The 18,608-nt window shown below is 43.8% G+C and overlaps 1 protein-coding gene across 5 annotated transcripts in view; it reads left to right on the plus strand.

The window, feature by feature from the left end:
* sulf1 (sulfatase 1) overlaps nucleotides 1-17,339 on the plus strand; it is a 97,126-nt gene extending 79,787 nt beyond the window's left edge. For 2 of the 5 annotated variants that reach the window (XM_049565245.1, XM_049565246.1), the window contains exons 11-21: nucleotides 436-492; nucleotides 2,748-2,874; nucleotides 5,068-5,281; nucleotides 6,342-6,588; nucleotides 6,665-6,761; nucleotides 6,867-6,961; nucleotides 7,130-7,201; nucleotides 7,924-8,096; nucleotides 9,037-9,179; nucleotides 9,445-9,568; nucleotides 14,201-17,339. In XM_049565245.1, the coding sequence (XP_049421202.1) occupies nucleotides 436-492; nucleotides 2,748-2,874; nucleotides 5,068-5,281; nucleotides 6,342-6,588; nucleotides 6,665-6,761; nucleotides 6,867-6,961; nucleotides 7,130-7,201; nucleotides 7,924-8,096; nucleotides 9,037-9,179; nucleotides 9,445-9,568; nucleotides 14,201-15,144 (2,293 nt within the window). In that variant the 3' untranslated portion in view covers nucleotides 15,145-17,339. Of the gene's footprint in view, nucleotides 1-435; nucleotides 493-2,747; nucleotides 2,875-5,067; nucleotides 5,282-6,341; nucleotides 6,589-6,664; nucleotides 6,762-6,866; nucleotides 6,962-7,129; nucleotides 7,202-7,923; nucleotides 8,097-9,036; nucleotides 9,180-9,444; nucleotides 9,569-11,487; nucleotides 11,522-13,384; nucleotides 13,436-14,200 lie in introns of all 5 variants that reach the window. The other 3 variants (XM_049565248.1, XM_049565249.1, XM_049565247.1) reach the window with 3 other exon arrangements.
* The last annotated feature ends 1,269 nt before the right edge of the window (nucleotides 17,340-18,608 follow it).

Below are 18,608 nucleotides of genomic sequence, written 5' to 3' on the forward strand. Positions count from 1 at the left end.
CCTTGGCTGTAGGACTTTGGCTCGAATTCACTGAGGTTATTCTTGTGAAGTTTCCTGTAGAATTTGTTTGCAAGTTGAATCATTTGTTTCCCCAGGAAACCTACTGCACAAACATTGTCAGAAAGAGCCATTGACCTGTTATGAATGAAAAATCATTGTCCTTTACCAGGCATTAAAAAGAGCACAAAATATATCTGCACTATTAAAGAAAAAAACAGTCGCTTAGAAAAACATTTCCAGAGCAACAGAAAGAACGGAGATAATCCGTTTAATGCTCAGAGAGCATTTACACGATTCCCTTGAACCCACAAGGTCTTGAGCCTGCTATGATAAACTCCCCTAATGTTGGCTAGCTGCATGCCCGACATACTGTAGCTGATGGCGAGTGCATAGGCCATATGAATTCTATAAACTTTGTGCTTTTTGTTTTCCCAGATTCAAACCCAACCGGAAACCCAAAGTCTGGAGGGACACATTCCTGGTGGAGCGAGGGTAAACTCTGGTTCTTTATTCCCTTTCCACACCACAGGCACATCCATGTCGTTGCAGAGCATTGTGTGTCACATAAACCTGACAAAGCATCTCAATGAACCCGAAATGTGCAAGGCTCAATGCGTGGTCCCAATTCCAGCAACAAAGCCGCTTTTCCCAGTTATTTGTTATCTGACAGACATTTCCTGACCACAGTCGGCTTGGAAGGCAATGAGGGTGGAAGAGGTTGAAATATTCATTTTGGTAAACCTATAAGCGGCTTGCAAATTATGACAGTTCACGCAAGAGGCCCTGACACGTGTAAAAAGGTCATTTGATCATTTGCAAAAGAAAAAGCAGAGTCTTTGTCTTTTGAAGGGACCTTGCATCTATCCAGCACATGATCGGGGCCTTAAACCTGACTTGGCCTGCTGTTCATGCACTGGCGGAGACAGACGGAAGATAGCTAGACACATGCAGAATAAACAAAGGCTAGCCAGGCTCAGGATGATGTTACCTGAGGAATGGCTGGAAGGCTCACACTCAATCCACTCACAGGACATGTCACCAGCTCCCCCAGTGTGGAATGCAGCAGCCACGCTGTAGCCAGCGCTCGACTGTTTCCCCCAAGACTGTTTTCTTTGTAGTGCACGCGATCGCATGCAGCACATGCTCCCTCACAAACCCTGTCAGTTCTTTATTTAACCTCCCCTCCGCTGCCAGATATATGTTGCAGAAAACGATACCTCCAATCTGACAGCCTGCTTTTGTTCACTTAACATGTTAAGCTTTGGTAATGCCAGGGTTACGCTGACAGAAATCTGACAAGTTGGAGAGAAACGATCCCATCAAGCTTCAAGTCTTTGCATGATGCAGGTGCCCAAGAAGAAAAGAATGAAATGAAATGAAATTAAATAAATAAAAACGGGAAAGACACAGAGGCATGGGTAGGAAAACGAGGGGGGAGAAAACACTGGTTGGAGCCAGATTGTGCTGGCAGCATGTGTAATGATACTGTATATTACAGTATGTCACCCATACAGCTGCTGTTTTTCCCCACTATCATTTCCTCACGATCCCTACTTCTTTTTTCCGAATCGCTGGCTTGGCCCATCTCCTTTCCACTAATTTGCTCATTTGCCAACATCTGCAGACACGCATCCAAGAGTACAAAAGAAGCACTCGTTAGCTGAGCTGCTGCGCATACAGATCAGTCTCCTGCTGGCCTATGTTTGTGTGACAGAAGAACAAGCGGGTCTATGGACCGCTGTGTATGAAATGAAAGAGTGTAACCTTTGACATGTCAGGACTTTAGCTCTTTTAATCCATTCCTCCATTAATCCACACTGTTTATAAAGGCTGTCTGCTTGTGTGCTTGCCTCTAAATACTGAGATTAGCCTCCACAGACCTCTCACTCTTTTTCCCTGGCACAGATGTAGCAGCACACACACACACAGTAGCTAATGTTTTTTGTACACTTCTCTCACTGCTCATGTGATATTCTCTATGATCTAATATCCTCACATGACCTAACAGTACTGTTCCTCTGAGCCTGTGAAACGCTGACTGACAGCTGGGGCTGACTGTGTTGTTTGAGAATCTAATAATCGACGCAACGCAGCCATCAGGGAGTGACATCCACGACAACTGTTCGCTCCTTAATCACCCTTGGCTAAAGGCTAGAGACTGCAGCCAAGGCAGTGTGTGAACATTGGCTTTTTTCCCCTGGAACAGAGCGCTAGACAGGATCAGACAAGACAACGGCCCTAGTCTTGCAGGGCACAGGTTGTTCTGTGCTTCGTTGTCGCCGTCACTCTGTCTGTGGGTCGCGAGCAGCCAGGGCATGTTGGCAGAGAGTTGGTAATAGAGCAGGGGGACGGGGGGAGGGAGGTTGGCATGGCCTTAGCAGAGACTCAGCCAGGTCTTGCGGTGGTAGCGGAGGAGAAAGGGGCAGGGCAGTTGAACATGATGCCAAGCCAAGGTCAGACAGCTTGGCCTGGAGCTGAGCACTGGTGTGAGGCTGAGCTGAGCTCCATGCCCAGACCCTCTGGCACACACACACACACGCTACATAACTCATCCATTCACTGACCATGACCATGAGAAGCACACGGGACTGTCCGTAACAGAGAGTAAAAAACAGGAAACAGTGAATAAAACTTTCAGCTCACTCCAGTTCAGTAATACCTTAATAGTTTAATAGTATATTCACTCCTTGAATGAGCCTTTTAAAGCTGATTTCCTCTTAATTCTGTTGACTCGTTGTGTTGTGCAGAAAGATCCTGAGGAAGAAGGAAGACTCAGTGAACACTCAGCACACCAACAGCCTTCCCAAGTACAAGAAGGTCAAAGAGACTTGCCAGCAGGCGGAATTCCAGACACCCTGCGAACAGCCTGGACAGGTAAAACAAACACGCCCATGTGCAAATGAAAATGAGTTCCCTTGATATCCACTAAGGAAAGTTGCTTCAGTTCTTTCCTAACAGTAATGAGTACCACTCTAGATGTGACCTCGTGCTGCCTGTTGAGCTATGCCGCAGAGCCAAACGTGAAATCGCCATTCATAGTACATCACTTTGTTCATAATTGGACCCTATTGCACTGTTTTGTGGTATATTAATCTGTTGGTACTTCCCTTTCATCTGTGCCCATTAATTTTCTGGCAGACCAGCAGTCAAGTGGTACAGTATGTGGCCTTGGAGCACACAGACCAGAACAATACAAATTGTTACAAGTCTCAGGTAGCGTTAAATGATAGGCGGAGTTTCTGAGGGTCGGGCTAATGCATTCCAGATCCAGTTTATGGTCACATAAATGTGTGTACGTAACAATCAGTTATTAAAGACAGCGATGGAACAATTCCAGTTGAGCTCAGCAGTGTGTTGTGTTAATGCATGCGGATACTGAAAGCGTGTGCACCTGTAGTCGTGCACAAAAAAGAGCAGAGCCGTCGTCTTGCCGCTGTAATAATTCACAGTGTTACATGTTGGTGCATAGCATGAAGGATAAGCTTTGGTCATAACTGGCCTGTCTGGTATGATTTAACATGACCTCCCAGTGAGCAGCCTGAAAGCCAGTGGTGTGTGTCTTACAAAATTACAGGGGAAATGGTAGTTTCGCACAGCAGGGAAGTGCTTTATTGCTCTTCTTCATTTTGTCTAATCTCTCTTTTCCAGCTCCTCTTCTTCTGTATTTTACAGTTTGTTTTATGCATTTAAATGCCACAGAGGAAAAAAATGGCTCAAACTGGAGCATTGTACTGAAATAGTTAAAAGGGTCTTCAACAAGGACATCAAACCTCAGTCTTGAACCCAATTTAGGTTCGAATGAGAGAAGTTTTGTTTTTGAAACGCCTTAAAAGTTACTGCCTTTTGAATATGACCACACGATCTTGGTTCAGACAAACCAGATTTTTCTAAAAGCAAAGCCTCTGTTGTGTTTTTGTCGCAGAGTTGTTGCGGTTCTTTGGAATCGATCATGTGATAACGCTACGGGTTTGTTGTGGGTACGGCAGATTTACTCACCAGGGACAGAGAGAAATCTCTGTTACTCTATGTTTTCGGGGGTACATCACAGTGTGAGTGGCTTGCGGTACTTTGGGTCTTTCACTTTACCGCTCATGTTTCAGCCTGCGTGGTCATCCATGTCTGCTCCTAACTAACCTCCCCCCCCATCCTCCTCCTCAGTGTCTCATCCATCTCTGCTGTCCTGCTGCTGCAGTGGCACTGTTGTGCCTTAAAAGCACTCACAGGAGGGAGGGCAAGGGAGGAGGATAAAGACAGACAGAGATTGTTTTCATCCCTGAGTGACAATACATCTCTCTCTCTCCCTCCCCTACGTCTTGTCTAATGCTGATATAACAGCTTTGTTTGGCCCGTAAGCCCTTCGTCACTATATGAGCCTTCCAGAAGAAACCTGAGCTGCTTTATGGCTCTTTGTTTGGACCCTCGTTCCCACACTCACCGCTGATGATCCGCACTGCGCCCTGCAGATGTGTCTCTTCCATTTATACAAGACCAAACCAGCGGCACAACTCACAGCAATTAGCCAAGGCTTTCTTTTCCTGGTGGGAGTAAATGTTGAGAAAGACACAGAAAATGTAGGCAAGTGCGTGGATACGTATTTACACAATTACGCTGGTGACGCACTTGGCACAGACGCACTCAGTGTGAGGGTGATAGGGGGGCTTCCTCTCTATTTTCTAGACACCAGACAGGCCCTGTTCATCTCATGTGGTCAGTTTGGTTTATCTTTCCCGCTGCTTTTGGATGCCATTCTTTCCCACAGGCTGAGATTTCCCTGATATATCTGTCAGAAGCATGTGTTTCTCATGACCCCAACACCAAAACAGAGGCTTTGTCGGAGATTAAGTTTTTCTTAGATTGGTAACATCTCTAGCACTTATTATTAGCTCTGCCAGAAAATCTGTTCATTGTTAAAAATAACGTGGAGACTTCCAAAAGGATACAGATCAAGGACACTTGATCACTTGAAATCTACACATAGAAATTAAGTTAGCTGAAAGAATGCCTGAAAGAATTCCTGAGGGAATATTGTTTCTCCATATTTATTTCTGTTGTGGTTGCTGTTGACAGAAATGGCATTGTGTGGAGGAGATCACAGGGAAGTGGAGGATACAGAAGTGTAAAGGTGGTTCCAAAGAAGGCTCCAGGAAGAGGGCCCGCAGCCTGAAGCCTCGCAGCAGTTATGACCACAGAGAGAGGGGCTGCGACTGTGGGGACACTCTCCTCAAACCCTCCAGAATGGACCGCCGTGCCCAACGACAGTTATCTGGCTCTACAGGCCAGCGTAAGTATACATCACTCTTCATCTAATAATATAGAATACAGTGTCCTTTAAAGTGATGACGGATTGGATATATGTGTATGAGTATTGTTATTTCAGTGCAACAGTAGACAATTTGGCATGAATGTGATCAGCAACAGGTTTTTCTTTACTTGTATTGATGTCTCTCAATACCAGAAGAAAAATAAGTCTGCAAAGGCTCAAGCCTTGACTTCCTGCAACTGATTATTTATGCTTTAAGAGGAGACATATGCATGGAAAAAGTAAACATCCTGCAACAAGTACTGCAATTTGTTCTGTGGATGCTGTGTTGCGTATGTGTGTGTGAGACTATATGTGTGAGTGTGCTGTCAGGATTGTGGTTTTGAATTGTTTGATGCCCTCTAGTGTCGCTTAGAAAAGGTGCAACTGAAGCCGTGTTTTACAAGTGTATACATTAAGGACTTTCCAGGCAATACAAACACACAAGCCAAAGGACGTATCTGACAGCATGACGTGTGAATGAAAATACATGGGCTTTACAGATTTAGGAGGCACAGCGTAAGTTTCTGCAGCTGCGGTTCTCTCAATCGAAACAACATCCAAAGATGGAGTTTGATTATGTCATGAAGTCGTATGGGACCATAGAGGTTGTTGCTTTCGTTGTTAAACTACTGCCCAGTACTGGATAAAGTTTACCAAGTATCCGCGAAAAGACAAACCATTGGGTCAGTAATCACATGCAAAAAAATTGTTATTTTGACTCAATTTAAAACAAACCAGCCATCTGTTTATGGGGTTAATAAGGTCAACTACTGTATATGAACTAATACAACCCAAGACAAACCAGTAGAAAGACCCAAATGCCCACACCCTCAAACTTGGGTTAGCGACTTGTCTCAGTTTTTCTTAGGTTATATGAACAATGATTAGGATGCGTTCCAGAAATGGCCCAAAAATTATACTTCATGTCAGAAACAGTTTGATTCATCAGTAAAACTGAAGTAAGGTGTCGTATAAGTGTACCTAACTAGTAAAGTAGGAGCATAAAGGCATTGTTTGACTCAAGTTTATATGTTTATAGGTTATCAGCCACGTTTTGTCCACACCCGGCAGACCAGGTCTCTGTCTGTGGAGTTTGAGGGTCAGATATATGACATTGACCTCCAAGCAGACGATCAGTCAGCTGTCCGCCGCCGCGTCATCTCCAAGCGTCACTACAGCCCAGACGACCCAGACTTTAATTTGGGGTCAGATGATGGTTCAGAGGAAATGCTGGCGGATGACACCAATGCTGTGGGATACCCAAACTCTGTGAAAGTTACCCACAAGTAAGAAAGACTTCACGTGCATATATACTGTGTGTCTGCCAAAAGAGCAGCATGTGACTGTTTTTTTCTGTTTCAGGTGTTATATCTTGGTGAATGACAGTGTTCATTGTGAAAGAGAAATCTATCAGTCCTCCAGAGCCTGGAAAGACCATAAGAGCTATGTGGACCATGAGGTGAGTGTACACAGGTCAGGTTGCTCATTTTGTTTGTGGTTAAGGATTTGTCAAAACAGATAAAAGATAATTGATTGCATTTGCTGTGTACATATTTAAATCCAGATTGAAGCACTTCAAGACAAAATCAAAAACCTCCGGGAAGTACGAGGCCACCTAAAGAGGACAAGACCGGACGAGTGCGACTGTGGAAAGAAGAGGTTAGTCTTTTAAATTTCACCTCAGAAATATGTTTCTCTCTTTCATGTTATTCCCACAAGGTATCTATAACTTGTTTTAGGCCTGCCTGATGCAAAACCCTATAGGAGGCCACACCTAAAAAAGTTTTCTGCCTGGTCCTTAGTCTCTTTCTCTGTTTATAAAACCAGCTATTTTAACAAAGGAGACAGAAACAAGGCAGAGAGATTGAAGAACAGGAATGATCACCTCCATCCGTTTAAGTGAGTCTCTCTTCCCCTTTGATTATGAGTTTGCCCCATTTAGTGTCACCCTTCCTTATTTGTTAAACTGACCATGACTTGCAATGGATCAAGTGTGAAAATGCTGTTTGACTGTCCATTGCTAATAATCTGCATGGTCACTGCATGTCAGGTTTAAACATAAAGCTCACCTTCATTTAGATGACTGTGTAGATCCCAGATGAGCAGCCCAGCATGTGTGTGTTTTGGATGTGTTGATGATGTTTGTGTAGAATTTTTTATTCAGTGTTTGGTCCTTGAATGGAGTTTAAATGACAAAGCAGATGCATGGCCAGGGATCTATTTTATGTGTGTCTGGAAGTGATTGAGTCGCATGGAAAGCTAGTATGACTCAACAGAGGGGAAATCAGTCAATCCCTCAAACACAGTGATCAACTTGCACCAGGAAACATTGGAAACAGATTATGCCAATACAAAGCAGCTGTTTTTCTGCTGTGCCTGTTCTGCGTTCAGGCAGGGAGGAAGAGGGGACAGTGGCTAGAATGTCATCCCAGAGAAAATTGGACCTAGTAAGAGCTTAAACATGAAAGTAAACAGACTGTCACATCCTGGCATCGGCGATGCCTTCTGGAAGTCCCCTCCAGATCCTTCACCACTGTGGTTGCTGGCATTAGAGAGGGTAGAGGCTGATGTCATCTTTGCATCAACACTGTTTTGTAATTCTCTCACGTTTCTGCCCACAGGGAGGCAGCGCAGGAAATTGACGGGAAGGCACAGTTGTACAACGAGATCCGGAGAAGGAAGAAGGAAAGGAAGGAGAAGAAGAGGCAGAGGAAGGGAGACGACTGCAGCCTGCCCGGCCTCACTTGTTTCACACATAACAATGACCACTGGCAGACTGCTCCCCTCTGGACATGTATGTATACTGACTTCAAGCTCCTGAAGCCTGATTTATGGTAGGCCGCTTATCACTTTCAGTGAGTGATGCTCGACAGAAACAATGTATTTTCAACACAAAAATGTGTTGCACAACACAAAAATGTGTTGCACAACACCATATACCTGGAGAATTTTGTTATGCCACAGACAATGTCATATGTTGTTGCACAATGTGATTGGAAGTGTTAGTATCATCCCCATCGAGAGAGTAGTTTTTAATCCACACCGACTTCGACCTGCACTCAGCGTCTCTGGCCACAGTAAGCAGCCGTCCATCAGCAGCAGCTCCTGGAGAGCTGAGAAGACAGCGGTCAGCCAACCTGCCTTCACCAGGCTGACTGACAACAGACATTTACTGAAACCAAATTATTTTTCATGTCAGCTCCATTGGACGACATCAACAATATTTGTATTTATTGATTCATGAATTTTATTTCGCCATAGTGAGAGGAATCTGCTGCTCACAGACAGACTGGGAGCAGATTAATCGATGTATATACGGTTAAAGACACATTTACAGCAATTTTAAACAGCTGTCTGTGCAGATTATGCTTCACTAAATGTGACAGAAATGGATTCTGACCACAAAAAAAAGAAGATGACTGAAGCGTAAATTCAAAACAACACACAACTGCGTAATTACTGTCAAACAACACTCATCAGAAGTGTTGAGCACTCTACTATAAATCAGGCTTAGGTCTTCCTCTCCTCTCCTTGAATAAGAAACACCACTATAAACACATTGTTAGTAGGAAAAATGCTAGTTTGATGGGGTTGAGTCAGTGTTATGACTGTGAGTATGCCTTGCTCATGAGCACTGAGCACATTTGCTCAAAATTTGTAAGATCCGTTAAGAGATTGGTCTGTAGTTGCATTACAACTGACTCCTGTTACAATGAATCTCGATTGCTGTTTAGTGGGTGGATTCTGCGCATGCACCAGCTCCAACAACAACACCTACTGGTGCCTGAGAACCATCAACGAAAGCCACAACACGCTCTTCTGCGAGTTCTCCACCGGCTTCCTGGAGTACTTTGACCTCAACAGTGACCCCTACCAGGTGGGTGAACATCAGTCTTCAGCCATTCAGCTCAGTGTGTCCCATCTGTGTCTCCTCGCCTCCTCTCTCAAAGCCTTTTTATTGGTCCCTGCTTTATAAAACTGGTTATTTTGAAAGTTTTTATGTGGGAACAGCAACATGCAATTTCATCCTGCTATTTTTGGACATGGATAAACACGCAAATATAACATCATGACACTAAAACAAATGTTTTTTGTTTTTTTTCTTTGAGTGTTAAATTTCTGTTTTTGTTTTCCCCATGCAGCTCACCAACGCAGTGTACACAGTGGATCGGGATGTACTGAACTCTCTCCATGCCCAGCTGATGGAGATGAGGAGTTGTCAAGGTTACAAGCAGTGTAACCCTCGCCCAAAAGGCTTGGACACAGGTAAAAATGCTCACTGTTAGCCTGTTTGTTGTCTCCTACCTGCCTGTCCTTAAATCGTTGGACATCTGGACTATTATTCTGGGTTTAGTGGTGGTTGTTATGCCAACAGAGACTGAAACAGATTTTACACGCAGAAGAATTAGACTGAAGTTGATGATTTTGAGAGTATATAGCGTCAATATCAAGATGTGGCACAAGATAGGCAGGTGGGATATAACACTGGGAGGAGTTTGATTTGCCACAACAGTAAGGTCCCAGTGGTGCATAATGTATAATTTAGAGCTGTCAATCCTCAATGGGAAAATATTCCAGCCAGCAGGGCAGTAACAATGGTGTTTTGTGGAAAAGGCGACACACCTACATGGCGTGCTGTTGCTAGCTGGTTAACTTAATTGTAGCTCTGTGCCGCCAAAAGTGGCAGATTGATTGCACAAGCAAGCGCAAGTCATATTTTGTTTTACAGGAAGAAAACATGATTGGATTTTCATATAACAATATGAGGAAATAGATTTATTTTCTTGCATATATTGTTAAGTAGGTGCAAAGTATGGCCATAGATGTGATCTAAAATGGTTAAATCAGCATTGTGACTTTAAATTTGAATTAATTTGACTTTAAAAAACACTCAGTCTAGTCTTCTGCTGGGTCTCTATTATCTGTTTCAGTCTCTGGTGTGTGTGTCTTTGCACATATCTGCATGCTGCATGTGTTTGGGGATGATCTACTCGGTGACGTATGCTGAAATTTCAGGTGGAGGTCAATGAATCATCACCACATCATCATCAACTCTTACGTGTCATTTGTCGATGTGTTCTGAATGTTTTCTTGATACACACATGTACACACACTCAGACTTCTGTTCCCCAGCCCAGGACCTTCCACTTACATACACTGAGTTCTAGCATTTTGACTCATAGTGTTCTTTAATAAAAAAAGATGGCCGTGTCACAGTTGTACGTCCTGGCCATCATCCCTGTTGTGACTCACTGAGTGTTAGAGATATTATTTGGAGGATGCTGTCATCACAGCAGTTGAGGCTGTCATTTTATTTGGGCCCGTCATGCATCACTGCCATAATCAGCCCCAATGTATTTTTACTACCACCACATAGTCCAAGCATCCTTACTGAGCAGACATCCCGGTGACGGAGGCGGTTAATAACTAATGCCACGATGACCGAAGGCCGCGCGGCCCGAGCTGTGGGGTTCGTGTGTGGCATGAACTGGCTGCGCTGTTTATGTCCTGAGGATAAAAACTTAATGTCTGTAATTACCAGCTGGAGAGTGGAGCACCGGAGCGGCCAAGCTGCTCTGAGAAAACTGATTGTGTTTCAGTGTTGGCATGGCGGACTTGTCAAAGCCGTGCCAACACATGTCACATAGCAGCCTAAAATCTCTTACTTGTACTGGCTGCCCTCGCTCGGGTACGGTGCCAGCGCCGTGGACCAATGAAATTGCTGTTGTGGTTGCATCAAGTGATGTTTTTGTTGGATGAATAGGTTATTAAGACTTAAGTATCTCGGTGAAATGGATCTAGCAGTTACTTGCATCTATTTGCGGAGTGTGACTCAACCACCACCATCACCTGACTGGATAACCTTGTGTGTTTTGCTTTGAAGGGGAAACCCAGTTGAACTCTACACCTCACAAACCACTCACTTCTGATCAATCCTCATCTCTCCATCCAGCCCAATCGTATGAACTCTTCCACCCTGTTTTTTTTCCTCCACTCAAATCCAAATCTTTTTTTCCTCCTCACCCCTGCCCTCCTCAATCTGATCATCCAATGATTGCATTTCTCCATAGGGAGTAGCAGCTGTGCATGAAGAAATCTTCAGTGTGAATGATCTATTTATCTCCCTTCCCGTATCTCCCTGAATCAAAGCATTAACAACCGATTGCTTTTATTTTCCCGATCAGGAGGTAAAGATGGAGGAAGCTATGAGCCACACAGGTATCCACCAATTTTTGTTTCTCTTCAGTGGCTTTTTCTTTAACACCTGCATGGGCCCGAATTGCCTCATTACCACTAATACATCCATCCATGGAGTTGCTGGCGCTTAATCCGTGGCTGCATGCTGGGGACACGCTAACAAGTCATAACAGATGATTATTATTTTTTCTCTCATTAAAGCAGCTTCATTTGTTGTCACCTCTGTGCACACAGTCTGTCCTTACTTTTATCTGCTGTGTAACGTCAGTCTGCAGCTATTCCAACATCCAATCAGCAGCTCAGATATTCTCTGCCGCATCATTTCACACCTTTGCTTGAGAGTGCAACATTTATAACAGCTGCCCATGTTGAAATACGGACTCGGATATTCACCCTTTTAGCTATTCTTACAATAGCATGACTGAAAACTAAAAAGTCAAACAGGGAGGTGCTGAATATGAGCTTCTACTAGAGACCTGCCCCAGGCATTATGTGCACGGGAATGACAATGCATGAGACTGTATCATCCCAACTCATGCATCACATTCTACATGATAGCTGAAAGGAGTAGTTAAGACATTTTGGGCAATAGTCAACATCACTCTCATGTCTGTACACTAAATATAAAGCTTTAGGCCCTGTCTACACATATACAGATAATTTTGACGATGGATATTTTCTCCTGTGTTTTAAAAAATAATTTGGTCCACACGACCTTTGTTTTACAAAATATCTGCATCCACATTAAAGCACAAAAACGACTCTAAACGCTCGCTAACGTTAGCTGTGTTCAGCAGTCGACCTTGTCACAAAGGTAGTAAAGTTTACCATTCTCCCACTGGAGATTTCATCAGTTGATTTGCATTTAATTCAAGGATGAAGGACCTCACTGAGAAATGCAAGTGATGCAAAACCATTGTTTCCGGCGGATTTTAAATCACGGACGCTGAGGTGGAGCAAAAACATCAGATGCAGCAGATGCCTCAGTGTGAAGAAGGCCTGCCCCAGACTAAGAATTTTCCTAGTCCACCAATAGTTGTCATTTAGGGCCATTAGTCGACTAGTCGCCTGCATGTTTACGATATTAATTTAAGTTATATAAGTTATATATTCTGGGCGGGGCAACACAATGGTTTGAGTTGAAGGTGTGAGAAAGAATAGTATCAGTAACATTGTTAACACTGTGCTACATTACAGAGAAATACAAAACCGTACTAATGAACCTTCATTAATATAGGCCTATATTTTATCTACAAGTGCACGTCACACACTGAGCGAGCCGCCTGTTAATGACGCTGTGGGCTAATGGGCATGTAGCTACTTCCATGTTTCAGATGATACGTCATGTTTGTAGTCGACCAATGAAGATGAGTTTACATATCACCTTGGGTTCGTCCTTCACCTTCTCAAAATGATCCCACACTTTGGATTTCCTGCCCGACATGTTATTAACTAGCCTGTGGAATAACTGCAGGTACCAGGTAATAAGAAGAAAAATATCTGCTTTAAAAATATCTCTATATGTGTAAACAGGGCCTCAGTCAACAGTCAACAGGTAGCTTTATGCTAAGCTAACTGTGTCCTGTGTCCACAGACAGATATGAGCGTGGTACCAGTCTTCTCATCTCACTCTTGAAAGAAACACATTTCCCAAAAATGCCTAACTACTCCTTTAACATCACCCTCCATGCAATATCAGCCATATCCATATATAAACCATCACCATCACATTAGTGTTCCAGCATAGCATGACATTCAGATGCCTCTCACATTCACTCATGGCCATTAGCTAGTGGTAGAGTGGACACTTGAGTTGCCGTGACCTCTCTGTCCTACCACTGACCTCTGCCCTTTTGACCTCTGTTTCTGGCACCTGCTTACCAGGCAACAGCAGCATCGAAAGTGGTCAAAGAGGAGACCAAGCCTCTCCTTCCTGTGAGTCCCTAAAGCCTACGTCAAACCATCTCCATCCTGTAGCTGCAGTAGTTAACAAGACAGCTGATCTTACAAGGAAAGCCGACCTAAAGTGGCGCTCATGCTTCTTTTCCTCAGTTTTTACTCGCAGACATCAAACTGAGCCCTTTGCTGCAATTTCCTTTTTATTTGCATCTTTTTTCTGATAGTATTTTGAGTTTATTTTTCTGGGGATACACCATCCAGCAGCTCATTTTTGTTTCCCTGAGCATCTTCTTGTTTTGTGTACCATCTTTTTTGTTTCCTCTGCTGTTCTTTTATTTTCCAGGTTGCCTGACTTTGCATTTCAATCCAGTGCCGTCCTTTCATTAACTGTGCCATTCCATTTTTATGCGCAGCTCAGTGTTAGTCTGTTATGATGGATCATTAAATTTTTTTTTTTTCAGTCTGTCTTTCTAATGTGAATTTCTGAGGCAGCATGTGTTTGCACTACTCATGGCTTGAGCTTAGTGTGAGTGCTGTGTTTATCTAGTTTATTGAATGCTGCTTGAAAGTGTGCGTGTGTTTGTGTGCAAGTGTGTGTGTGTGTGTGTGTGTGCGTGTGTTTGTGTGCAAGTGTGTGTGTGTGTGTGCGTGTGTGCGTGTGTGTGTTGCTTGGGGCCTCAAACCCCATGGAGCTGGCTGCTTTAGTGAGAGCTGGAGGCTGGGCATGACTGCATGGTGTCTGAGTCAACTCTTCTTTCCACTCCAGATCCTCACAGTCTCCTGTTTCTTTGTGTTTGCCAGCACACAGCCACTATGGGACGGACGACAGGGTTAAGCTGCCCAACTTGACAGACGAGGAGGTGAACTGGCAGGGACTGGAGGATCTGTATAGCATTAACGAAAGCCTTTATGAATGTAGGCCTGACTACAGCCCCAGCCCAGACAACTGGGCCAACTTCCGGAAGGATGTAGATAATATGTTTGCACTGCGACACGTTTTTAACAAATTCAACCGAACCCTTGACGACTCCACCCTGCCAGAGCTGGGCTCCGGGGCCGGGGGTGGAGGCTTTGAAGAAGGCAGCGGAGAAGAGTCGGCCTCAGCCAGCAATGTCTGGCCGGGCCTGGCCGCAGAGGCTCGCCTCACCACCCCCGCCCCCAGCAAAACTCCATCAGCACCACCCACACCCAGGACCACACTGGAAGGCCAACTGGAATCTGTTGTCAATGACCTTTCTGAGAGGCTTCTGAGCAGACACGGGATGCCTGTGATGTCAGCATCACCGGTGCCAGCGTTACCATCGGGTCCAAGGAGAGACAGGGTTATCTTCCAGAGCGACACGTGGGTGCAGCAGCTGGAGGAGATAGAAGGAGAGACTTTCAGTGGGAACGGGATGACGGAGCTGGAGACGCAACACGACAACCTGCTGCGCACTCACAACAGCCTGCAGGCCCAGCTGGAGCCTGGCCTGGGCCAGGGAGAGGCAGCCAACCCTCAGCGGCTTGGCCTGGACCTCGAAGACGAGGAGGACATTTTCCAGGCTCAAGGCTACCTCCCTTATTACCCGCAGACGTTGAGGCCCAAGGTGCAGACCAGCACCACCGGGAGCCCCCCCACCACACAGACTAGCACCCCACAGAGTGTCGGGGTGGTGCTGCAGGTGCTGCCTCAGTCAGCGCTGCCCCTCACCTTGGACTACGAGGGCAGCGGCTCTCTGCCTCAACCCTCCAATCAGACCCTCTGAGGCAGACGCATGTGCTGGCCAGCCAGCCGACGAGCTGCTGGTCGCCATAGAGACACAGAGACACAGTGATTGGGAGATGAGCTTGCCAAGAGCGATGGCAAGTGATGCCACCTCAGTCAGTCAGAGTTGTATAATGAGTATTAAAATTATTTTTTATTTTTTTACAGGTGCCTACATTTATTAGTAAACAGTGTTATGTTGGGTTTTTTTTCAAATATATATTTAGAAAAGAAAAAGCCTTAATGCAGCTAAACTTAAGTGTTGGGATTAAAGATGATTAATTCCATATGGATAACACCATTGATGTTTTTAATATATGTTTTTATGAAAAACAAGTGTGAGTGGTGAAACCATTTCAACATCTGAATACATAGTTAGCATGAGTCAGCTTTCGGTACGCTCCACATCTATTAATCACAACGCTGCCCAGTCACAGGAAGCTTCGTCACCATGGTACCCACTCACTGTATAGATAAAGGTTAAATTTGACCCCAAATGCACTTTTGAACTTTTCCACGTGATGACCTTGTGTGTGGATATGAAATTTGTGTCAATTTGTGAAATTAGATTTTATGAAATGATTATTTCTACTGACTACTTTTAAAAACTGACAAGAGTTGGAGTGTCGCTTCTGAAAGAGTTACAGAATCGACATGAATACACAACATCTGTTTCTCAAATCTTATTTTTAAAGTTGCCAAATGGAAAATATTTCTAGCATTTGTTTTTACCTCCTTGCCATATGGCGTCAATAGCATCAGAGAGTTTAGACAATCATGAGACAGCCTGAGCTCACAGTTCACCCTCTGACTCTGACTCTGCGGAGATTTAAAGGGACAGTTCACTCCAAAATCAAAAACACATAGTTTTCCTCTTACCTGTAGCTCTGTTTATTAGTCTAGATTGTTTTGGTGTGAGGTGTCAAGTGTCGGCGATATCGGCCGTTATGTCTGCCTTGTCTTGAATATAATGGAACTAGATGGCACTCTGCTTGTGGTGCTCAAAGTGCCAAAAAAATACATTGGAAAAACTCAACAGCAATGTCTCTTTAGAAATCATGACCTGGTTACTCAAGATAATCCACAGACCTTGTTGTGAGCAGTTTCATGTAGGAACTATTTTCTTTCTACTGAACTACACCAGCCAATCACATCACCACACAGAAGGAAGTGTGCATCTACTCATGGACGAAAGGCTCATGTTCATGATATCTATGTGAACATTAATGGCGTCCTCCTCGGCTGAGCTGCAACCTTAGTTAGCTCAGTGGCGCTAGGTCGCATACTTTTTCTTTATACTTTTAGTAGGCACTGCAGCTGCCCTTAAAAAGAACGTACTGTTGCATGCAGTGTGCACACGGTCGGGACATACTACTTCCTCATAACATCACACCCTGAACTTTGACCCTCTGGCTTTTATATCCATTACCTTGGAGATAAAACAAATGCCATGGATATAGTAGAACATCCTGGTATTTTTGGCGTACTGCATTTAACATACTAAATCTTTTCCTGGCACACTAATGGTAGTATTTGTATTGGAACACACTCTTTATTCTGAGCGGTGATACGGTTGGTGGGTGTTGAAAGAAAGTAGTTCCTACATGAAACCGCTCACAACAAGGTCTGTGTATTATCTTGAGTAACCAGGTCATGATTTCTGGAAAGAGACATTGCTACAGCTGATATCTCCAACACAGCAACTTACACTAAAACAATCTAGACTGATAAACAGCTCTACAGGTAAGAGGGAAATCTGTATTTTTAATTTTGGGGTGTACTGTCCCTTTAAGTTAACTATCCTCACTAATAAGCAAATGCTTTCACAATCAGCAGGAGATAGAACATGTTCATTGTGTAACTTTTTTTGGAGCTGTCACCATTCCTCATGTGGTGTATGATGTAGTGCTTTGATAATCCTGAGTATAGTGTTGCACATGGCCAGTTCATTTTGAATGTAACTGTGTAGTCCCTTCAACACGCTCTGTTACAGCTTTATCTACGACAGCACAGTCAGCGAAATACTCTGCAGACGTTGCATAAGCTAAGTATTCCCGTGTTTAACCTTTAGAAAATGGTTCTGCAAAAACTTGATGCTGTCCTTTTCCTTCTCGACAGTGTGCGTACAAGTGTTAGAACAACTCTGGTTTCAGGAAAGCCATGAAGCTGTTAAACAAATAAACCCTTTCAACCTTCCCCGTGATGTTGTCCCACCACATTCATTATCCTTCGTTACACACAAACACTTTGCAATAATTCAACCAGCCGAGTGGATTTTTCCATTTTTTAATGACAAATATCAAGTATTCAAGGCATTTGTAAACCAAGTGTTCACAAACATCAATTAGACTTCTGCTCCTGAGGAACAAAAGTGATAAGAGCTCGACTTTCAGAATACAGCTTCTGTTCTGTCCAGGAAATTCACTTTCGGTTCAAATACTGATGAAAGGGAAAACGTGTTAAAAGCAAATCTACAGTCAACCTGAAGTCGTCTGTGTCAGTAGTAGTCCAGGCGTTTGAGCAGCAGGACACTGAATACCAAGTAGTAGGTGCACAGTAGAGGCAGACATCCCTGCGTCTACTGTGTCTAATGATCTGTGTGGCATTACTGGATGATTCTCTACCCTGTCATTGATTAACTCTTAGCAATGTGATCAAGTTCAGTTAGTATAAGTGGAGAATTTTAATCCATTGAAACATGACTTTACTCAAACATACTTTCAGTGAACAAAGAATCCAAAAAAGTAAGAAAATTCTTGATTAGTTGAAGTCATAGGAGTCTGTGTTTAACAACAGCAAAACTATATCAAGACATCTGTTGACAAACTCTTAAAAAAACTCATACAGTACAATCCAAGTCTCATTTATCCAGTCACATGCTCAGTTCTTCCCAATCAGACAGTCCTTTACGATGGGTAACTTAACTGAGAGTGAAACTGTGTCAATGAAGCCAGACTTCATTGACAAAAACACTAATTTTATCTCCTTGAAATTTTCACTTTTAGTTAAGTTCCTTGTCAGAAAGGGCTGTTTTTCAAGTACTGAGCATCCAACTGGGTAAATGAAACTTGGATTACACTGTATAAGTGATGTGAGAGTTTGTAAAGTATTATTTTTTGGGGGGGGGTCGCCTATCCCAGCTGACACTGGGCGAGAGGCAGGGTACACCCTGGACAGGTCGCCAGACTATCACAGGGCTGACACATAGAGACAAACAGCCATTCACACTCACATTCACACCTACGGACAATTTAGAGTCACTAATTAACCTGCATGTCTTTGGACTGTGGGAGGAAGCTGGAGTACCTGGAGAAAACCCACGCTGACACAGGTTTTTTGACATAGTTCTGCTGTTAAACGTGGACCCCAATGACTTCAATACATCACAAACTTTCTGTTTTTGGATTCTCCGTTCACCATGAAAGCATGTGAGAAAAACAAACTTTTCCTCATGAATCCAGTGTA

This window comes from Epinephelus fuscoguttatus, linkage group LG21 (assembly GCF_011397635.1).
Source record: "Epinephelus fuscoguttatus linkage group LG21, E.fuscoguttatus.final_Chr_v1".
NCBI lineage: Eukaryota > Metazoa > Chordata > Actinopteri > Perciformes > Serranidae > Epinephelus > Epinephelus fuscoguttatus.